The sequence below is a fragment of the Squalius cephalus genome, assembly GCF_949319135.1.
Source record: "Squalius cephalus genome assembly, chromosome: 13".
Classification (NCBI taxonomy): Eukaryota; Metazoa; Chordata; class Actinopteri; order Cypriniformes; family Leuciscidae; genus Squalius; species Squalius cephalus.
Genome location: NC_137134.1, coordinates 25,897,384 through 25,920,623, shown reverse-complemented (window position 1 = coordinate 25,920,623; position 23,240 = coordinate 25,897,384). Strand labels below are relative to the sequence as shown.

The 23,240-nt window shown below is 39.2% G+C and overlaps 1 protein-coding gene across 3 annotated transcripts in view; it reads left to right on the top strand.

Moving 5' to 3' along the window:
* Positions 1-23,240, top strand: part of LOC307169754 (uncharacterized protein) — a 293,723-nt gene that overhangs the window by 136,477 nt on the left and 134,006 nt on the right. For 2 of the 3 annotated variants that reach the window (XM_079890550.1, XM_079890549.1), the window contains exons 9-22: positions 1,146-1,316; positions 1,813-1,983; positions 2,096-2,266; positions 2,411-2,581; positions 2,772-2,945; positions 3,926-4,099; positions 4,366-4,539; positions 4,723-4,893; positions 6,806-6,979; positions 7,277-7,450; positions 8,892-9,062; positions 10,031-10,201; positions 12,455-12,628; positions 13,992-14,156. The exons of the other annotated variant lie outside the window; for it this stretch is intronic. In XM_079890550.1, coding sequence (XP_079746676.1) covers positions 1,146-1,316; positions 1,813-1,983; positions 2,096-2,266; positions 2,411-2,581; positions 2,772-2,945; positions 3,926-4,099; positions 4,366-4,539; positions 4,723-4,893; positions 6,806-6,979; positions 7,277-7,450; positions 8,892-9,062; positions 10,031-10,201; positions 12,455-12,628; positions 13,992-14,156 — 2,406 coding nt within the window. The remainder of the gene's footprint in view (positions 1-1,145; positions 1,317-1,812; positions 1,984-2,095; positions 2,267-2,410; positions 2,582-2,771; positions 2,946-3,925; positions 4,100-4,365; positions 4,540-4,722; positions 4,894-6,805; positions 6,980-7,276; positions 7,451-8,891; positions 9,063-10,030; positions 10,202-12,454; positions 12,629-13,991; positions 14,157-23,240) is intronic. 3 annotated transcript variants of the gene reach the window in all.

Genomic DNA, 23,240 nt, shown 5'->3' with positions numbered 1-23,240 from the left:
GTTGTATTGTACTATGCGAGGGAGCTTCAAAGAGCTCTGAATTACGGCTTTGCAAACATTGCATTTAGCTGTCTTGCTCTGCGGTGTTTCCAGTGTGAAGTATTTACACCAAGCGGACATGTTGGCTAGCCGCAAACTGCGGAATGGATTTCCTGAGCGGGGGCGTGTCTCATAACACTGTGTCTCATTGAGCCGCGTCTCTGTTCAGGAAATCCATTCCGCAGTTTGCAGCCAGCTAACAGACTCGCCGGCGGGAATCACTTTTGGAGTAATTTCAGCAGACAACGTTAAAGCGCAGACATGACTCATGGATATCGGCTATCTCCGCAGGTTGGATCGGGAAAATCCGATACGTGAATTATGCTGGTATCGGTCCCGATACCAATACTGGATCGGATCGGCCCCATCCCTAAAAACCATTATTGATTATTAAGATAGTAAAAAATTTGTAAACTAGTTTTAAGCACAATTGTGTCAACAATTGTTTCTGTAGAGGAAGAAACACAATGTCATTAAAATTAAATTCTGCAAATCATGTTGACATACAGCGTGTCGAAGTTGTATTCTGCTTGCATCTATACAGTATGCATCATTATTAGGGAGTATACTGAATTTGATCTCTTAATATCACTGCAGTTAAATATATAGCTTTGTTTTTTTACGTTGAGCGTTTTACAATGTCCAGCCATTTTAGTGATTAAAATGCTGCGGCGGCTTCAAAAGTCGTTTGTTAATTTTATCTTTGTTTTTCTTCTTTTGACAGGTAATCTAAATATTTGTTGCTAGAAATAGGTGTAAAATTGACGGTCCTTTGCAGTTCGAGTGTGCGAGTCATGTGACTAACTTTACTTATGTCACCCACATCAAATCATCATTAACTCCCAGATTTTCAACCTCTACAGACTCATTAAGAGTTAAATCAAACTAAACTCCTTTTGATTAAACATTACATTTATTTTATTCAATCATGTTTGTTTGTTTTTATGTAGCAGAATGAGATTAGCTGTATTGTCAGTGTAGCCCACAACGCTAGAGTATATTTATTGTTTGTCTAAAATTACTAAATGGATTTTTTTAAATATTTGTATATAGCAAATCCATTGTTTGTATTAAATTTGACTTTATTTCTAAATTATTTCTTGTAGGTTAAACGATTGTGACTTAACAGACAAAAGCTGTTTGAGTCTGGCTAAAGCTCTCGAATCAGATAACAATCTGGAAGAGCTGAATATGAACAATAATAATCTACAGGATTCAGGAGTAATTAATCTCTGCTCTGGACTGAAGAGTGTAAAGTGTAAATTGGAGATATTGAGGTAAGGTGTGATTTTTAGATATCCTTTACAAAGTTTGTGTATAAATAATAGATTTCAACATAATACTATTATTAACATAATTTGTGACGACTAAAATAGTTTACCACTATACTATTTACTTTGTTTCAGAAACAAATATGGTTAATTTACATCACCCTCATGACTATAATGAATTCATGAAACCTACCAAATTAGATTTTTGATTTGCTAGTTGTAGATCTATCTGCTCTGTTTTTTCAATATTGTACAAGCCACTTGAATTATAACATAGCAAAACGATTGTGGCAAGATCCAAATGAAAAAAGATGAATAATAAGAATCATGAAAGATTGCAATATCCAGCTAACTGTATCTGAACTAATCATGAGACATTAAACTATGAGACTGTAACTGAGGCCTGATAGTAAGAGATCAGTGTAAATAATCTTCTAAATCTTCTCATAGTGGTAAAGCTGGTTTGAATCAAATACATTGACAATCTTTTATTTTTTTTCAGACTCAGCCAGTGTGCGGTAACAGAGGAAAGCTGTTCAGATCTGGCTTCAGTTCTCAGGTCAGCCTCCAGCAGTCTGAAGTTTCTTGACCTGAGCAATAATAATCTGCAGGATTCAGGAATGAAGCTGTTCTCTGATGGACTGAAAGAGAACTCTAAACTGGAGAAACTCAGGTGAGTTAATGTCTAACATATTAATGTTAGACTCTAACTCTACTGTGTCTAACACTGGTCATGTAATTTGTCTCTATATTCAGTGATATTATCTATATATTCTTTTCTGTAGACTCTCTAACTGCAGAATCACAGAAGAAGGTTATAAAGCTCTGGCTTCAGCTCTGAGATCAAACCCTTCACACCTGATAGAGCTGGATCTCACAGGAAATGATCCTGGACAATCAGGAGTGAAGGAGCTCAATGATTTACTACAGGATCCAAACTGTCAACTAACAATAAGGTGACATTAGGAAATAATACAAAATGAATGATATGCAAGCAAATTACTTTATGAAAGTACTGTAGCACTGAAATATTTCAATAAAAGTAATCATTTCAGACTTTTTTCATTTTAATTCAATTTGGTTGAATTTCCATTCTGTAGGTTTTTGAGTCCTGAAGCAGAGAAAGTCTGTCAGAATCTGACTGATGTTCTTGGTAAAAACCTGTTACTCCTGAGAGAGCTGAATCTGAATGAATGTCATCTGGGACACTCGGGATTGAAGAAACTTGTTCCCGTACTGGAGGATAAACACTGTAAACTCAGCAGACTGATGTAAGTTGTATGTTGTTATTATGACAAGTTAAAGTGCTTTTAAACCTGTTTTTATTATGTGAAAAGAGTGCTGAATGAATTGCTATATGTTTCTTTTATATTTGCATCACCATTATCAATTGTCACTAAAAGTAGTATCTAACACATCTTTACTTAGGTAATACTGACACTTAGTTTTCTCTTTATACAGTCTGAATAACACCCATGTAACAGAAGAAGATTGTAATGCTTTAGCTGCAGCTTTAAATTTAAATCCTTCAAATTTGAAAGAGCTGGATCTAAGTCGGAGTATTCTCAGAGACTCAGGAATGAAGATCATCTCGTCTCTGTTTGCAAATGTAGAGTGCAGACTGGTGAAGCTGAAGTAAGTAAATCTAAATGTGTAATACAAAGGCACAATACTGAGTAAAAAATATTTATTAAAATTTCATATTGATGTATAAAAGCAGTAGCAAATCTATTAGTTGTGTAATTGTTTGTATAACTTAGATTTTGATATTACATTGTTCTCTTTGTTAGAGGTTCAAGTATGTAGCCCTGAAACCCTATTGTAATTGTTAAAATTTACAAGGATTAGCATTCTCACCTAAAAGTGATTGGGCAGACCAAACTGTAAGTTGTAGAGACTTGAAACTTTGAGGGATGGAAGTACTCACATTGTCTACAACATCACCAAGGATCACCCCAATTGGCCTGATGGTGCCGCTACAGCGATCAAAAGTACATAATGGTTCATAACTCCCAAACTGTCAGTCACAGACACAAGAGTATTATATCATTGAAATCCTTGGGTCAAGAGGAACCTCATCCAAATGTTTTTGTATTTTGGGTTATATGGAAAAACCTACTTTTGCAAACTAGTCCGAGGATTTTTGCCCGATTGCAACCAAACCAGTTCAGAAAGATTCTGACTGACAATAATTGGCTTTCCCTCTTAAACGTAATGAGATAATTCCACCAAACTCAGTACACCCATTTATGGTCTCAGTCTGTGGTCACGAGAAAAAGGATGTGGTGGGCGATCAAAACGAAACTCGCTGGGCCTGTTTTACTCGCGCACCTAGAGGCCTGTGAGAAATTCAAAAGAAATTTGCTTCTAGGACCACCGCTGTCAATCGAATCTTTCATTAAATATAGGAAATTATTTCAAAAACCTACTTTCGTTTACTAGCCCTAGATTTTTGGCTCAACCTCGATAACTGAAAAAGCTCAAACATATTATTTCCTTAGTACATGGCCTGTTTTTGCTGTGAATGGTCTTTTTCATCTATGATAGGTTGTTACAGGCTTGCCAAATAAAATATAATATATTTTTTAGCTATATTTTTCACATTGTTTCTACAGGTTTAATCACATCTGTATTACTGAAGAAGGTTGTGCTGCTCTGGCGTCTGCTTTTAACTCAAACCCTTCAAACCTCAAAGAGCTGGATCTGAGTGGGAATAAAATAGGAGACTCTGGAGTAACACAAGTCTCCACTCTACTGGGAAATTCACAGTGTACACTGCAGATACTCAGGTCTGAATTCAGTTCATGTAAACATGAATCAATAATATTGAAACCTAAAGCTGGCCGGTAAAAAAGTTTAAAATGTTGGCAAACATGCTATTTGGCAGGTACTGTAGTCAGCAGTGAATGCATTGTTGCACAATATGCATAGAAACATTATACAACATATTTATCTTTTTGAGGTGCTGGACATTATAAATGTCTTAATGGTGTAATGCTGATAATTATTATTTTTTTTAATTAAATGAGTAATTGATTACAGTTTTATTATTTAGACTTTCAGACTGCAGTATCACAGAAGAAGGTTATAAAGCTCTGGCTTCAGCTCTGAGATCAAACCCTTCACACCTGATAGAGCTGGATCTCACAGGAAATGATCCTGGACAATCAGGAGTGAAGGAGCTCAGTGATTTACTACAGGATCCAAACTGTCAGCTGAAGACACTGAGGTGAGATTTGATGAAGTAACAGAAAAGATATATGCAAGTGAATTGTTTATAGAAATATTATTTAACTAATACTGTCTGTGGGATCAAAATAAATTCAAGAAAAAACATTTTACACTTTTTTTTCCCATCATAATCGGATGCTGTTTTTCATTACGCAAAGTTAATTCATCTTCCCCTCTGCAGGTTTTTGGGTCCTGCTGCAGATGAAGCCTGTCAGTATGTGATTGGAATTGTGGGTAAAAACCCATTACTCCTGAGAGAGCTGAATCTGAGTGGACATACACTAGAAGACTCAAATGTGAAGAAGCTCGCTGCTCTACTGCAGGATAGACACTGTAAACTCAACATACTTCAGTGAGTATTTTATATTGTTATATACTCTGCAAAGTAATCAATTTCAGAGTCTAATTGAATACTATTGAATTGCTGTTCTTTAAAGTTTTGGGGGGCTATTAACCCTCTGGGGACCACAAACGCGCCCGCGCGTTTTGCTCGTTTTTTTTTTTTAGCAATGAAAATAAACACTAAATGCTCTGTTAATTTTGATCTTTCATTTTCGTGTAATACATCAATCGATCCTGTTCAGTTTCTATTTTTTTTCTGTATACTCACAATAAAAATAAAGTGTTTTGCTTTTTGACAAATAAAGAAAAATTAACATGATGCGATTTCTGCCTTCTCTCTGTCAGTAAACTCCCATTTGAAACGCGTTCGAAAATGATCTATAACTCCGCAAAAATTCAGTCAAACAGGCAAACAGACCCACGGGCATAAAGCTTGAGATCGCATCTTTTAAATGAAGTCATTTATATAAAAAACAAATATTCTCAGCTTCTGTAATCTGTATAAAAAGAGAGCGACTCCTGTCGAGCTCATTACGACCTAATTCACAGTAATGTGACCACTCCCCGGAGAGCGCGTGCTATTCAAACGCAAATTCTGAGAACTATTTCATAGCTGTGAAACGCCCACATCAGCTGTAAACAAAGCGCGTCGCGACTTCTCGCGAGTGAGACATTATAGCCTACCTTATGGAGAAAATATTCCTCAGAACAGTGCTGATGAGGAGCAATATCTCCTGAAATGAGGAGCAGATTCCGCTGAGGAGTGAGGTAGGCTGTTTTCTTTTCTCACGTGTGGAATAACGTTATGGAATAACGTTAGTGCAGGCCTATGTAAACCGCAAAAAGATGAATCGCATTTCTATAATATTACTCGCCTTTCTGTGAGATGAATGAAGGGGACATATTTGTAAAGACTGTTTAGCCTAAATATGAATCGCGCGTCTGTGTGTGAAAGAATAAACTGCTTTGCTATAGCCTACTGAGATGAGTAAAAATCGACTGGAATATGTTGAAATAAAATGTATTTGTATAAGTAACGTATTAAACTGCAAAAAAAATACTATTTTTGTCAAAAATAAATTCATAGACTAAGATGTTAGATGTTCCAATGTTGGCTATATTCAAACTAATGAATACATATGATAAAATGTAGGCCTATAATCTTTTTTTTTTTTTTTTTTTTTACAAAGAAAGAGTACACTTGAAATATTGTTGAAATTGTAATTATTGTTGTAATTGTAACATTTTTAATAAAATAGCAAAACATATTTACAAGAGAGATGTAAGCGAAATCTTAAATGGTCAATATAAGTCTTCTTCTAAATACATCTTTTGTCCTTGCATTGTGGCTCAGTCAGTTTCACACCTGAGTGAATGGCTAATTATGCAGAGTGGGTGGGACATTCATAATCTAAGGTGTAAACTACTCCTCCCCCTCGCATATTGGCTTTCCCACCATTTAAATCAATGTATTTTTTTTTTGTGAACGATAAAGCAAGACTATTTTTACATCATTTTGAAGCTAGAACTCAAAGGGACAACATCCATTAGTCAAAAGTCTTGTGGACACATATTTAATATGTGTTTTGTGGTCTTAATTCAGCAACTTTCATTTTAATTTTTTCCAATAACCACGCATAAACATTATTCTCTTAAAAATACAAACATCTACATACACGTTGCTCGCATATTATGGTAGCCCTGTTTGTGCTATATAGAGTGAATTTACACCTTTGCCATTAACATGTTTATAAATAACTGAAAAAAGCACAAATATCAAGGCATGTCAGAACATCTCAAGGACCCCAAAAACAGCTTGGTCCCCAGAGGGTTAAATAAACTATCATATTGATTTATCTCTCTGTTATTGAGGCTGAAATAAACTGAAGAATGTTTCCTGTCTTTGTTTTCTTTCTCTTCAGGCTGAATAATAACAATATTACAGAAGAAGGTTGTTCTGCTCTGACTTCAGCATTTAATTCAAACCCTTCAAACCTGATAGAGCTGGATCTGAGTGGGAATGAACTAGGAAATTCAGGAATAATGAGTATCTGTCCTCTGTTGGAAAATACACAATGCAGATTGGAGAAACTCAAGTGTGTATTTTTATTCATCAATATTTCTGAATGTTAATACATTTTTAAATGTCCCTTTTATCAGATTAACTGAAAATGAAAAGTACTGTGGCTTAAATTTAATATTTATTCTTTTCAGCTCAGTTTCACTTTTGAATAGTTTGACTTTTCACGTCACGTATTTTAAAAATCATAATAAATTATGTAACTGAATAAACTATGTAAATGTGGTTTAGTTCATGTTGTTGTAAGTTGTTTTTCAGAATGTATTTATAAGCCCACAACTAATCTCTGTTCAAACTTATTTTTGTTTTACAGACTTTCAGACTGCAGTGTCACAGAAGAAGGTTATAAAGCTCTGGCTTCAGCTCTGAGATCAAACCCTTCACACCTGATAGAGCTGGATCTCACAGGAAATGATCCTGGACAATCAGAAGTGAAGGAGCTCAATGATTTACTACAGGATCAGAACTGTCAACTGAAGACACTGAGGTGAGATATGATGAAATTATACAAAATAAATTATATGCAGGCAAATTATTTATAGAAATATTATTTCAATAGTACAATAAGCTACATAATATTAGGGCTGGACGATTTTGGAAAATAATGTAATTGCGATTTTTTTTTTACCAATATTGCGATTGCGATTTAATATGCGATTATTTTTTAAGCTCTTTATCTTTTCTATTATTCAACAACAACAAGCAATAAATCATTGTAAAATAGGGAAGGGAATCTTTAGGCACCTCATGAGCCGATACATTTTTTTTCTTTAATTGATCTTATTAATAAAACTTAAAATATTTAATTACATAATTATAAGTAGGCCTACTTATAATAATTACACATTAAAAAACTAAATTAATACAATTACATGTTAATAATGTTAATAACAAATATAGCTTCAAAACAAATAACAAAGAGGGAAAAAAATATTACAAGCAATAAACAAAGAGTGCTTTCAGTATTTAAGAGTAGGCTGTCTGAACGTGTTCATCTCTTTTGAAATTATAAGATGTGGTTTGTCCTGTTTGTTTAATAACTGACTGTGTCACATTACCGGTAAATTCGCGTCATAAAAGCATTTTGAGATGCAAACGTACATTTAACCACGTAGACTCGCTCACAGCCGCATGCTCAAATGCTCTTCGCAAAACGCACGTGAGTATTTGAAATTGAAAGCAGCTTCTGTCTGTGATTTTCATATTTTTAATATATAAGCCAACTGCATTCCAAGAAATATGATGCCTTCGTAGAACATTTGTAAGTAAAATACCGGCGGGCGAGACCGCGCACTACTGAAGTAACATCACGCAGACCGCGCGTATCTCATATCTTGCGCAATGAAGCCCGCGAATGTCCTTGTAACTTGCTTCAACTTTTCCGAACTTTATTAAAGATTATTTCTCGTAAGGTTCGAGTGGTGTTGTGTGTGTGTGTGTGTGTGTGTGTGTGTGTGTGTGTGTGAGAGAGACAGAGGAATTATAAGCAAGCAGAATATGGTTGTTTATAAAGCACGCGCGTCGTACACGTCTGTGTTTAAAACTAAGCTCAGACATATACAATACAGAATCGTTGGAGAGAATCTATAACACAATATCACATAAATTAAACATAAACTGTCATTTCCTGTAGCCAGGTCTATATGTGTCGCGTGCCAAGTTGATGCTTCATCTGCAATACAGACTGGTTTACTCTCGCGTGTCACGTGACCAGACTATAATCGCAGCTTTGCGGTTTAAAAAATCGCATTTTATCATATCGCGATATTATCGCAAATGCAATTAATCGTTCCGCCCTACATAATATGTTGTTACATCAAAGTTGACTGCGTGATTCCAAGACTAAAATCATGTAAAAATGGATTTTGTCATTACACCAAGTTTACTTGAGAATTTAACTGAATCCTGCTTCATCTTCTCTTCTGCAGGTTTTTGGGTCCTGCTGCAGATGAAGCCTGTCAGTATGTGAGAGGAATTGTGGGTAAAAACCTGTTACTCCTGAGAAAGCTGAATCTGAGTCAACGTGAACTAGGAGACACAGGAATGAATCAGATCTCTGCTCTACTGCAGGATAAACACTGTAAACTCAACACACTACAGTGAGTATTTCACATGGTTAAAAATAATATTTTTAGTACCTCTAATAGTAATGTTACAGTAGTTGGTAATATTATTTCCTCATTTGATTGAGTCAGGGACGATTGACAGACATAACACCACAATACATTGATTTTAATAATTAATTCAGTTTTTGACCGTTGAAGGAAACACATTAGATTATTCTGAAGTTTTTTGAGGAAAACATTTCAGGATTTTTCTCTAAACAATGGAGTTCAATGGCAACCAGAATGTTGAAGTCTTGCCCGAGTCTCTTCAGGGTAGAAACACATCATACAGCTGATAATATTGTATGTCACTGCGTGGCATCAACACCAATTAAAAAAAAAAAAAAACTGTAACAAATTATTTAGCCTTTGTTGCTTAAAAGAAACAGAATGCCTTGCTGAATTCACTTTACAATAAAAGCACTCTGTATCTATTGCTCACTCGCATTCATTTCTAGTTGACATGAACACGTTTCGTCAAACGTTCATGTTTAGATAATGCCAGATTGTTGACAATCATACGCACACTGATCAAACATTCTAAAACTCTACAAAACCAGTTGAAACAACTGGATTGAACACTTCAAATGAACATTTTTATGTAAAACCTTATTCATTAGTTGCAATATTTATATTTTAGATAGGGCCTACATTTGGACACATCGAGAGATTTATCCTGAAAGGAACTTTGCCTTTGCCCACTCTTTAAGATAAAATCCGATCATAAGGTTGGCTATCTGATACTCTCCATATGAAAGAGAAGACTGGTGAAGATGGTTTGAATCATATACATTGACTAATTTTTTTCAGCTCTGGATTCAGTTCTCAGGTCAGCCTCCAGCACCCTGAAGGAGTTAATGTCTAACATATTAATGTTAGACTCTAACTCTACTGTGTCTAACACTGGTAATTTCATTTGTCTCTATTTTTCAGTGATATTATCTCTGTATTCTTTTCTGTAGACTCTCTAACTGCAGTATCACAGAAGAAGGTTATAAAGCTCTGGCTTCAGCTCTGAGATCAAACCCTTCACACCTGATAGAGCTGGATCTCACAGGAAATGATCCTGGACAATCAGGAGTGAAGGAGCTCCTTGATGTAGCACAAAAACCAGACTGTAAACTAACACTGATGTAAGTGTCTTAAAATTATAAAGTGTAGTATTTTGAATGAACTCTATAAATTAAAGACCATCAGGTGATTAAAATGTTTAAATATGTATTAAAACTGCAATTTTAATATATCCTTTCCATCACATACAATATGTAAATTAATTTAGGAAGGAACATGAGCATAAGCCATAAACACATTGGCTTAACATAGCATAGCAGAAGTGTAGCAGAAAGTGCATACAATCAAATGTTTTATACAATCGTAATAAACATTTAAAATACTGTTGAATAACATCACTTAACATTACAATTTAACATTGTATTTCTGTGAAAAATAATGAAAAAATATATATTTAACCTCACATCTAAAAACAATCAATAAATAAATTGGTAATGTCTGTTAACTTTTAAAAATTAACACCAAAACTTCCTTCTAGTTTATTGTGAATGTTAGCTTCTGGTAATAATACCTAAAAAGAATGTTGCTAGAATTTAAAAATGTGCTCCAAAAGAACCGAAATCAGAATCTTGCACTTAGACACTAACCACACACTATGTACATAAACTCGGCCCATTAAGGGCTGTAGTCAACCAAAGAAATCGACCAAAGTCCTGTCCTGCACAACGATTAGTCGACTAAAAAAAAAAGAAAAAAGACGCATTTTGATTGAACATTTATTAAACAATTGTCATAGAGCATTTATAAAACATCAACGAAAAAACGTGTTTTTTTTGTTGTTGTTTTTTTGACACCTGGGATCCTCCGCGAAACGGTTCTCATTCGCGCTTGAATAAGGCCGGCGACACACTGGCTGCGTGGCGTGAGCGTCTCAGCTGCGTGGCGTGTCTGTTTTTATTTCGGCTCCCATGTTAACAGGTTGGAGTTTGCACACTGCCTGCGTGAGACACGCGTCTCAGGCGTGCCTCAAGCCACGCGGAAAACGTGTACATGCTAGAAATAGAACCGACACCTATACTAAGTGTTCCAGCAACAGTGGTGTTCTCTGGCTAGAGCGCCAACAGCGGAGTTTGTATGGACCGAAGTGCATGTCTGAGCTTGTATTGCTGCTGTTGCTTTGACATTGTGGAAAATAGAATAATAGAAACAAAATGTATTAGACTTTTTACCTGTTATTATCAATCTAAATTAATCTCGTTTTTAATTTAGGCTAACTTAATTTCGTTTTTCTTTATTTAAATTTCGTTTTTCTTTATTTAAATTTCGTTTTTCTTTAGGCCTATTTAAATTTCGTTTTTTTTTTTATTTAAATTTAGTTTTTCTTTATTTAAATTTCATTTTTTCTGTATTTAAATTTCATTTTTTTCTTTATTTAAATTTCGTTTTTCTTTATTTAAATTTCGTTTTTTCTTTATTTAAATTTAGTTTTTCTTTAGGCCTATTTAAATTTCGTTTTTCTTTATTTAAATTTCGTTTTTCTTTATTTAAATTTCATTTTTTTCTGTATTTAAATTTCGTTTTTTTCTTTATTTAAATTTCGTTTTTCTTTATTTAAATTTCGTTTTTCTTTATTTAAATCTACCCTTTACTGTGTCAGTAATTTGTAAGTCAGAAAAATATTAGACTACCTTAAAAGTATTGCTTAAGTTAACAGACTGTGTGCGTTTTATATCACTAGTGCAGTGTCCGTTCTCGGAGAATATAGCCCTGCTCGCGTGAGGTGCGCCGCTTCTCGCTCGCGCTGTTCTGTAGTTTACTATTAATTCTGAGCGTGTCGCGTCTCGCGGCGTGTCCATCTATATTGCACCAAATGCGACACTGCACTCCCTTGTGAAGTCGATTGGATGAACGGTTCTCGAAATAATCAAAATGCAAACGGACATACAGACACATAGAGATTACTACCTATATTCCTTACTGAGTGCGAAGCAGCAGTGCAGCCAGCCACAGGTGCGGTTCCCGAGTGTTCTACGTGGTGCGCTAAACTGTGGCGCTGTTACAAAATATAGCCTAAATTAAGGCATTTAAAGTTGGGGATAAAAACATAGGCTAATTATATTTAGAATACAGTAATATATAACTGCTTATAAAGGAATAAATATCAAGGAGTAAATCAATGAAAATTTCTTTATTGGTGAAAAAAATAAAAATAAATTATGCGACTGGTCGACCAATGAGAATGTCAGCCGACCAAGACGGCATCGACCGATTAGTCGACTAAACGACTAAAGTTGACAGCCCTAAAAGGAAGAGTGTTGCAAAAGGCATTTCATTTTAAGATTATATTATATAAAATGATAATCTGCTTTGTTTAGATTTCTGAAAAGTCCTGCTGCAGTGGAAGCGTGTGAGTATCTCACTAAAGTTCTGGGTAAAAGTCCATTATTACTGACAGAACTGGATCTGAGTGGAGATAAACTAGGAGATCTGGATGGAGAGAAGCTCTCTGCTCTTTTGATGGACTCTCATAGCAAAGTGGAGAAAATAAAGTGAGTAAACATGATTTTATGCATTATAACATGTTTTATATTTAACATTAATGTATAGTTTAAACATTACAATTCTGTTGTCATAGTTTCTCATTTTCACATTGATTACACACACTGTTCCTCGTTTCATCATTAGTTTAAGTGTATATTATGCTTTTAGTTTCCGTCATTTATTAGGCTTGTTTGAGATGAGAAAAATTTGCGCAGAACCGTTCAATGGTGGTTGAACCACTGAACAGATGCAAGCCGGAGAAATGTGTCTGAGTGTTGGCCTGTTTCTGATGTCATGCTGACGCATGTCAAAAAACTCTCGTGATGGCGAGGCGGACTTGTCAGATTCTGCAGTTGTAAAGAGTTGCTCTCCATCGACTGCACTGATCAAAAGCCCGAAAGGAAACGACTTGCTAACGACACAGCTTAATGCTCATTGGTTTAAACAACCATGATGTATTGTTCTCTTTTAAAATGTTTGAACTTTGAAACTGTGATATTGTGACGAGGCAGAAGCCGAAGTAGAATCCATATGCAGTTGTTTATTAAAATCCACAGCAAACAAGACAAAATCGGCAGGCAGATAGCATAAACTTGAGGCAGGCAGAGGTAATACACAATGTGGCAGTCCAATCCAAACAACAGAGCAAAGGGATAATCCAAGAGGCAAAAACAGAACAAAGCAGGCAAAGGTCATAACCGATATACACAAGACAATGATAAGAGAACGCTCAGTAAGGCAGGAAAACTGGCAATACTTCGCGATGGCCTCTTAGCCAGGCCATGCTTAAATGTCTCTCAAACAGGAAGTAACCAGTGAAGCAGAGGGAGTGGCACACAGTCAGTACTCGGGAGAGGGCTCCCTCTGCTGGCGTGACGTTACAGATATCATATTTTAAGCGATTATCATATGGGATAATGTGATTGTCATGTTTATTTAAGAAAATCAAAAATATGTCTTTTGGATGGAATTAAATAAATAAGTACTTTGGATGTCTTGTTTATCATATTTATTTTCATATAAAAGTTAAATCCAGTTTATCAGCAACACTGCGCATGAGTGTTATCATATCATATCCACGTTTGATATTGTAGATTTCTGATCTACTATGAGAAGAGAGAACTGTTCGTCTTGCACTTTTTTCACTCCGCCCCCTCACTGCAGCCGCCAACTTTCGACTACATTTCAAGCGAGACGAGGCACGGCACATCTCAAATGAGCCTATATATTATCCAGTTTTCTTTGCGTTTCATGTCGGCCACATGTGGGAACATACTGTATATATACAATTCATATATGAAAACCTGTTGAATATGTGTGTTGAATATATTTGCTGAAAACAAGAATAATAAATCAGGTCTTCCTGTTTAGGCTGAATAATTATGAGATGACAAAGAAAAGCTGTGCAGTTCTAGCTACTGTTCTCTCCAAAAATACCATCCTGAAAGAGATGGACCTCAACAACAGCTGTCTGCTGGACTCAGGAGTCAAAGAGATCTGTGAGGGACTGAAGAAATCAAAGCTGAAGATACTGAAGTGAGTATATTTCACCATCAGCTACACAAACCAGATCTAGCTTTATTGTGTAGTATTATTCAGCACATATATCAGTGCCACAGTGACCCGGGCACACAGCGTTCAAAGGTAAATAAGAGATTACATTTTTTTGGTTACCTCTCTTTTATTAAGAGATTTAAATATTGGTTGTTGTTTTTCTAAGCAACAGTAAAGATTTGTATCTAAAAGCATACAAAGGTATTATCGATTGTCTTAAGGAATGAAAATAGCAGTCTCTCTTAGTCTGATGCGAGTATTTTTCAAATTTGCAGTAATTTAAGAGAAAATACAGGATATGGATTTAATTTCAATTTGTAACATCTCTCATTTTAAACAGATTGTGACATGTAGATTGTTACATGTATTATTACTGTTGTTGACAGTTAGAGATTTTGGTAATAAAACGTCCCGACCTCTGAGCAGTTTAAAAGAACACTACACCGTTTTTTGAAATAGGGTTTATTCACATTCTTTCATACATTTAGATAGGTGGGCAAATGCATTTTTGTCTCAGTGCATGCATTGTTTTAAAGTCCCTGTAAAGGCAATTCTAAAAAAAAATTCTAAACACATTATAAATGTTAGAAATGTATTGCTAAATCATATTACAAAGACTGTGAACTGTGAAGTACTGAATTGTGGAGTTAGACCGTTAAACAGTTTTTCACCATTGCTGTGTTCCGGATTTTTTTGGCGGGGCTAAAACGGGGGCTCGATGACGCCCTGAAGCCCCTGAGCTCCTGGACACGCCCCTACTTGATGACGCACTGGAGCCCCTGAGCTCCTGGACACGCCCCTACTTGATGACGCACTGGAGCCCCTGACGCTGGCCTCTCCCCTAACAATATAGCACATTCACATCAGTTTGCCGATCGCGAGTTACTGTCAGTACTATTAGTTACTACATCCTACAGTGCGTATTACCTGGATGCGATCACGTACAAAACAAATCGGTGTGCTTATTTAAATTTCCGAAAAACGATCATATCAACAAGAGGTGGATTAATTTTGTGAAGAGCCACCTTGATGGAGAGTCAAGGATCACCGCCAAAACCCGCCTCTGTAGTGATCATTTTACACGGGATAGTTTTATAAACTTTCGTCGGAGACAACTGGGATTCACTGATAACCCGCTGTTACTGGTGAATGGGGCCGAACCGACTATCTCCCGCCTCGGCCTTCATCCTCCCGTCGCACCGACAACTGGTGCCATCATCGGCAGTGCGTGCCCACCAATGAGTGTAAGTTGCCTTGTGTGCTTATGTTATAATTATAGTAGGTAGTCCAGGCTCGAACATGTATGGCTTTGTAAAACAAATTAAGCTGCTAGGAGCATCCATTCCGTCTGTAGCGGTGACAGACAGTTGAGTGTGGCGACGGCAGCTTTCCCGCGAGTGGGCGTGGTTTCAGCGCAGCCAGCGGACACGCCCCCAGCGTTTGAGAGCAGAGACTCCTGCTCATTTTTTCAAGATTTTGATAGCTTATTTTATGTACTTGCCGGCTTTTTTTATCATTCAAATTTGGCTGGGTGGCTAATAACACATTTTTCTGTGGTGTGACTAAATCAGAACACATACTTAATTTTGACTTTACAGGGACTTTAATTTGACAGGGTCGGCTCTAGCTTAGCTTAGCACAATGAATGGAATCCTTTGTTGCCAGCTAGCATGGCCTGAGTAAAAGTGATCCAAAAAAAAAAAACACGTAATTACTTCTTGTGGCCTGCGTATTCACAACGAGTACAAATATCGATGCAGATTAACAATAGGCGATTTCCTAGGCAGATATTGACTTGGGACTATATTACGGGGAAGCACAGGCGAAGCACAGCTACTTAGGCGAAGCACTGCTACTTGGGCGCAGAGATATCACGCAACACATGAAATCCCACGACTTCCGTCAACATACTGGTGTGCAACGAGTCAAAACACAGAAGAAGAAGAAGAACAACACGCGTGACCTGCACCGAGTGTCTTCGCTTTTGGATTGTTTATTTTGAGAAGTTACAGTAAACATGGTAATTACCTGCGTAGCAAAAGGTTGTGAGAACAAGCAAAGGACATACACGAATGTAATGTTTCACAGAATCCCATCGAATGTGGAACTGAGTAATAAATGGCTACTCTCGATATCTGTACTTCAATGCCTCTCTACAAAAATAAACAGTATTGGAGCATGTTGCACCGGAGGACTAAGTTACTTTGAAAAAATGGAATATGGGCCCAGAAAGACGGTACTACGTCTGAAACATACGGCTGTCCCATCCAATCTATTTTCAAAGCACAGGCAGAACAAAATGCACATGTGACTTGTCTTTTATTCCTCTTCCTTATGTTAAAGCTTCAGTTGGTAACTTTTGTAAAAATTTATTTTTTTACATATTTGTTAAAACTGTCATTATTTCCTGACAGTAGAATATGAGACAGATAATCTGTGAAAAAAATTAAGCTCCTCAGGCTCCTCCCAGTGGTCCTATTGCCATTTGCAGAAATACACCGCTCCCGGTAAGAAACAACCAATCAGAGCAAGGAGGAGTGTCTTAGCAGTGTCAATCAAGCTCGTGTACGCGCTGATCACCCCCCTCTCTCGCACAGCGCGCACCGTCGTTCAAAATCAAGATAGCCGGAGTGCCGCACAGCTGTGCTAATGGCGGACAACTAAACAACTAAAACTGCCAATTTCTCGAGTGGCACCTGCTCATACAACAAAGACAGGTAAACAGAAAAAGACCGATGATGATAAACAAGCGCGTCGGAGCCCATTTACTCAGTGTCAAAACTCTAGCCGCATAGCATACAGATAAAATGTCACGCACTGTGCAAAGCAACAATAGAAACCTGTTAATTCACTGGCTTGTCATGTTGCTGAAATAATGTACTAGCAAATCTTTTTTAGCATTACACATCGCTAGAATAATTACTTATACTGTAACATTACCATTATTATCTTGCTAGCTATTTATAACTTATAGAAAGAGTGCAACGTTATGAAGTTACATTACATGTATTGCAAAATACATAATGATTTGAGGACCAAGTTTGTAGTCAAAGTATGGGCAGGCCATAGTCAATGTAAAGCATATTGTTGATGTTTCGTCCCTACCAGTGAATATGCGATAACTGTTTATCCGCCGTCCGTCATCAGTGGCCCTGCATTGTTTACTAGCCTGGGCTGCGTTTCCCAAAAGCATCGTAAAAACGATCGTATGACTGATCTTAATATTAAGGTCTGTTTCCCAAAAGCATCGTAGCTTAAGTAGCACTTGAAAATCTTCGTAGATCTACGAGTGCTCTAATCGTACATCCTCAAGTTCATCGTAAGAAGTTTATGAGGACACCTGCAGGACAACCGGCAGATTACACCTTTAACTTTATTCAAATGTATGTGATTATAATATAAGGTTTTGATTGTACTTTATTGTACACTTTATTACTCTTTTTTGTTGTTGGTTAAATTAATGTATAAATTAAATAATTAAAAAGGTCAGAAAACAAAACAAAAAAATAGAAATAATTTAATCTAATAATTTTAATCAAAATTAAATGAATGAAAAAAAAAAAAAAAAAGAAATCCTTTAAATCTGCTAAAAATTGCATCTTTGTTTCGCTCTATCTCCTCTAAAAGGACATTAGGCTAATTTCATCTTTTTGAAAGGTATCTTTTCGTGTTTTTTTTCCCAGCCATTTTGTCAGTGCCTCCGCCTGTAGGTGCTTTATATAGACTTGTCTTGATTGCTAATCCACAACAGATGACAATTATTAGGTTAAACGTTCAGAATACGATTCCATATAAGGTTATGTTTCAGCACTTCGCGAAGGAACAGCGACTCTTAAGTAGCACGTAGAGCGCGTTCTCGCGCGTTCATAAGTGCATTTTTGGGAAACGCTCGTGGAATTGCTGCAAGCGTTCGTAACTTTGCACGTAGAAAGCGCTCTTAAGAGCTAAGATACATCGTTATCGGGAAACCCGGCCCTGCGCGTTCACGGCAGGCTGCGTTGTGGGGGAGGAGCTGTGGAGGGAGGGCTGTAGCGCAGCAGAGAGCGAGGGGGAGTGACCTGTAAGCTGTGGTTGTTCAAATTTTCAGGCTAAGTCAACGTTTTCTAAAAGTTCCCTACTGTAGCTTTAATCTGTGTCTTTATTCGGTTGTAAGATAGATGCTGAGAAGCTGTATATAGACTACGGTTCAAATAACATTAGCCTCCTCTAGTATAACCTCATGTTGAATTCAACCTGTTTAGCATGAACAACCAAACTAAAATAAAAACCGCTGTTATCGTTACCTGTAAAATTAAATGACTGAGGGCTAAGTTAGCTATTTCTCTCACTGAGTTAGCCTGGTTCTTTTGACTCAGGAGTTTTAGTACGACTACTATGAGGAGAAGGCTACAAGCAGTTTACTATACATGTGTCATGTTTAAAATAATCACTTACTCTGTGGTGGACAGCTGCCCATTTGGTCTATTCGGCGTGGGGCGTTTTTTCCAGTTCACTTTATCACACCGGAAAAAAAATCGAGTACTGCAGGATGGATCAGCGCCATGAAATCCTCGGTAGCTGTGACACAACTGCGGGCACGCTCATCTTGATCTGATGCGTTGAGCCTGGTCATTGATGGTAGTAACTTGTCCCACTCGCCACAGCACAGACACTATTTCAGTCGGCATAGATTGGCATATTCCCCCACATTCACACCAGCAGTTCATGTTGGCTCTCATCCTCACGTCCTCAGGCTGTTGAGCGATAGCAACCTCCGCCTGTCGTTCTATTTCCACTCATTTTCTGTAAACTCTTGTACATATAGGTATGGTTCTGGCTCACACAAAATCAGCCATGTTCATTGCCATTCTTGTACTGTTGGGAAAATAGCCAGGCAGCTACTATTCACACCGATATGTTGACGGAAGTCGTGGGATTTCATGTGTTGTGTGATATCTCTGTGCCCAAGTAGCAGTGCTTCACCTAAGTAGCTGTGCTTCGCCTGTGCTTCCCCCTAATATAGTCCCAAGTCAATATCTGCCTAGGAAATCGCCTAGAGTTAATCTGCATCGCTATTTGTACTCGTTGTGAATACGCAGGCCACAAGAAGTAATTACGTGTTTTTTGTTGTTTTTTTGATCACTTTTACTCAGGCCATGCTAGCTGGCAATCGCTGCACTTTGCATCGCTGCACTCTGTGAGAAGCCGCCGCCGTTGAATCCAGCGCCAGCAAGCTTAGGACAGTGCCTGAGGAAGCCGGTCGAATCTTTGCCGCCTTCAGCCTGCCGTGCCTGCTTCGCTATCCGGCGACCATATCCTTTATTGCTTCTTCGTGTGTTTGTGTGTGTTCGCTTCGCGACACTTCTAAAAGAGCAGGCGTTTGTTGCAAAATACCTCGTACTTCCTGCGGCTCATGCCGCTCTCATCTCAGCGACAGAGACCGCCACGTGATCTGCGCTCTCTGCCTGGGACGTGACCATGCAGCCACCGCCTTGTCTTCGGGCGGCTGCGAATTCTGCGAGGAACTGTCGATGCCGACCCTGCGGGCTCGACTCGCCTTGTTCACCGTAGACACTGCTCCTTCTGTCCCCGGGCCACGAAAAAAGAAACGCAGCTTTCGCCGTAGCCTCTCCCGCGAACCTCGCTCTCTCGCTCTCCGCCCCCGCTTCCCGACGCGCAGCCGCCAGCTCCCGCCCGCGATGCCGTCGCCTCAGGGGATGAAGCGGATGACGACGCCGTCCTGGACAGCTGTTCTCTACTGGCGTCAGACAGTGAAGAGTGGTCCGGTTCTCTCCGCTCCGCCTCTTCTTCAACGCGGGAGTCTGGCAGGTCTCACGCCAGTGTGGACGCTGAGTTTCTCCGCCTCCTCACTATGGCTGTCGAACACCTGGGCCTCGAATGGTCACCGCCTAAGGTGCCCGCACCTAACAGGCTCGACTGGTGTTTCCTGCCCAGCCGCCGTCAAACGCCAGCGTCCAGGCCAGCACCCTTTCTGCCCGAGCTCCACGCTGAACTTTCCAAGTCGTGAAACGCTCCTGTCTCCGCCAGACTCCGCTCCCCAGCTTCGTCGACTCTTTCACACGTGGACGGAGCCGCGGAAAAGGGATATATCAATATTCCCCCGGTAGAACAGGCGGTCACAGCGCACCTTTGCCCCCCATCCGCGAGATGGCGCTCAAAGTCTGCCCTCCCGTCGAAGGCCTACAGGGCTACCTCAGCTTTCGTCAGCCGCACCTTCTCCGCCGCCGGACAAGCTGCTTCCAACCTGCACACAATGGCGGTTCTCCAGATTTTCCAGGCCGATCTCCTCCGCCAGCTGGACGAAAAAGGCCCGAGTCAAACCGCTCTGACTGACCTGCGCAGCGCGACGGATCTCTCCCTTGTAACAACTGAGACCAGATCAGACACACTTATTTGGTACATGTACCATAAAAACTTTCAAACTTCTCTGGGATCTGCGTCCCATCCTCCAACAAGACGGTCTCCGTTACCCAGACAACAATCAGATAAGGTTTTATGGGTGTTAAAGAATGCAGGCCAAATGCAAGAGAGAGACCATGGAAAGACAGAAACAATCTGCAAAACGAACTCTCCTGCATTCATTTAACAATGAACTGACCAACATGAAATTAACATACATTCCAGAACATTGTGTGAATGATTTACTGGCTTGGGTACTATTATGTATATACTTTGATATATATATTTGATTATACAACCAAAAAGGGACTCTCACTTAATTCTCGCTGAGAAGGAGAGATAAACCTATGTATTTTATGTATAACCTCTTGAGAGATGTGTAGACATGTATCTAATTCTCCCACCTCATGATTTTCAGACTTTGTTGCATACTATGGTGTACCAAAATGTGTGGCGTATTTGGTTTCTATAAACTCCAATCTGCATTCCCAATTTGTTCATTTACATTACATTTTGCTAACTTTGTGACGCATTAGAATTATAAGGATCTTGAAGATTCTTTTCTTAAACACCCAATTGAAGTACACATTGCAAATGAGCATGCTTGAACAAAGGTCATAAAAAGACATTTTCCATCCAAAGGAAGACACTTCTTATTGGATCTTACAGCTCCAAATGGGTGTGCCATCCTCACGCTTTAAAAGTCACTGACCACAAGATCTGGCCCTCTTAGCTCTTGTCCTCAGACCTAAACTGCAGCTCCAAGTGAATCCTGTGGGGGGGGGAGGGGACCCCCTTTCCCCCCACTGGGCCCTGCAGGCCTCTGCAGGCCGAGTCAGACTGCCTTTCTTAAATCCAACCAAGAAGGAAACGGACAACTCTTGCCTTAAGGATGCCGTGTGTTCCAGCATGCCTTCAACAGGCCCAGGGCAGGAGGCTTCTAAGCATCCAGGACATGTGCTCACTCCAGCATCAAGGACAACTTCAGAAGTTCAGTGACGTCATTCAACACGGACGAAGTCCCTCGCAACTCTCACCATGTGCTCTTCGTGTCCTGCCGGCCCAGAGCGTGCAGGCCACAATCTGCATTCCAGCCATGAGAGCAGCAACACTACAATCTCCTTCATCCCTCGGAGAAGAAATGATTGCAACTCATAAAGTGACATTTGACACTCAAGGACCCAGCGACGAATTCAATCTTCAACCACTTCAAGAATTGACCATGCAAGGTATACATTTAATGAGGTGCTCTGAAATAAAAAGATGGTTCTTCATCATACTAAAATAGATCTGGCTCCATAGATCCATTTCCTGTTTCCGGTTCCACATCACTCACCCCTTTACCTATGCATGTATGTATGGATGTATGAATGTATTTATTTTGGTTTAGTGTTATTTATGTTTGTGATTTAGTTAATAAAACTTGTGCACAATTATGAATTTGATTTCTGATCCTGTTTGCATACAAAGTCCCTTTTACGATTTTGATTTTGTTACAGTATGCTCTAATTTCTGTACATGCTAAGGAATAATTATTTTTCAGTAATGATGAAAGATACACTTTTCTTAGAATAAATGAATAATCAAAGAGTTCATTGGAACTGATTAATTGATAATATTAATTAGCTTACCTCAAAGTTAATCTAATTAACTGACCCAAATATTAATAATTAATCATAATTGGTAATTATGGATTATTATTAATATTTCCCCTTTGAGTTAATGTTGTTACACCCTTCACGCTACCAAGATAGCAGCTCTCGCTTACGGTTACCGAGCGCCACCTATGGTTAACGCTCGCCGACATGGGTGAATCTGAACGGTCCGTCTTCCTCAACGCCCCGCTCTCTCCCACCGGCCTCTTCGGCCCAGCTGTGAGTGGTCTCGTGGATCGTTTCTCGGAGGTACAGAAAGCATCGCAGGCCATGAATCTCTTCCTGCCTCGCCGCTCGAGTTCCGCTGCAGGCCGCTCTCACACACAGCCTCCTGCACGCAGCTCTACTCAGCGCCCTTCTCGTCCTCCGCCTTCGCAGCAGCATCAGCGTGGCCGCCCCAGGTCACGCTCATCCAGCCAGCACAGGCCGCCTCCCCCGCGGGGCACCCGGCCTAAGGTCTCGTTGAAACCCGAGCCTGCGAAGTCCTCCTAGCACGCATAGGGAGGAAAAGACGGCTGAGTCCCGCTGCGGCCGGACCACCGTCAAAGCACACTTGTTTCTCTCCCCTTAGAAAAGGCTACTGCAGTAGTGTACACCGCAGCCAACGAGCCAGTAATTCAACTCGCTCGCCTGCACTCAAACGGCGTTTTTACGGCGACCCAGAGAAATCTCAAAAAGAGCATAAAGTCTGGTTATACGGCTCACGCCGACAGTGTTATGAGTGTAGTAAACATGCCCACGCCCCAGTGTTCATTTCTACACACAAGCACAATCTCCCCTGTGTATCCCACAGAGAACACTCACATAAAGCGCGCTCACGCCGCTCGAGTGTTAGATGTAGGAAATGTGCCCAATTCTTAGTGCCCACGCCTACACATTGCCCGCTCTGTCTCACATATTCGGGGATTACATCTCATAAGACCCCCTGCCACCGGCCATGTTGTGAAAGAGAGTCCCGTGCCCGCTTACGAGCGCTCACACTCGCTAGTGAACACTTCCACGCCCACGCTGC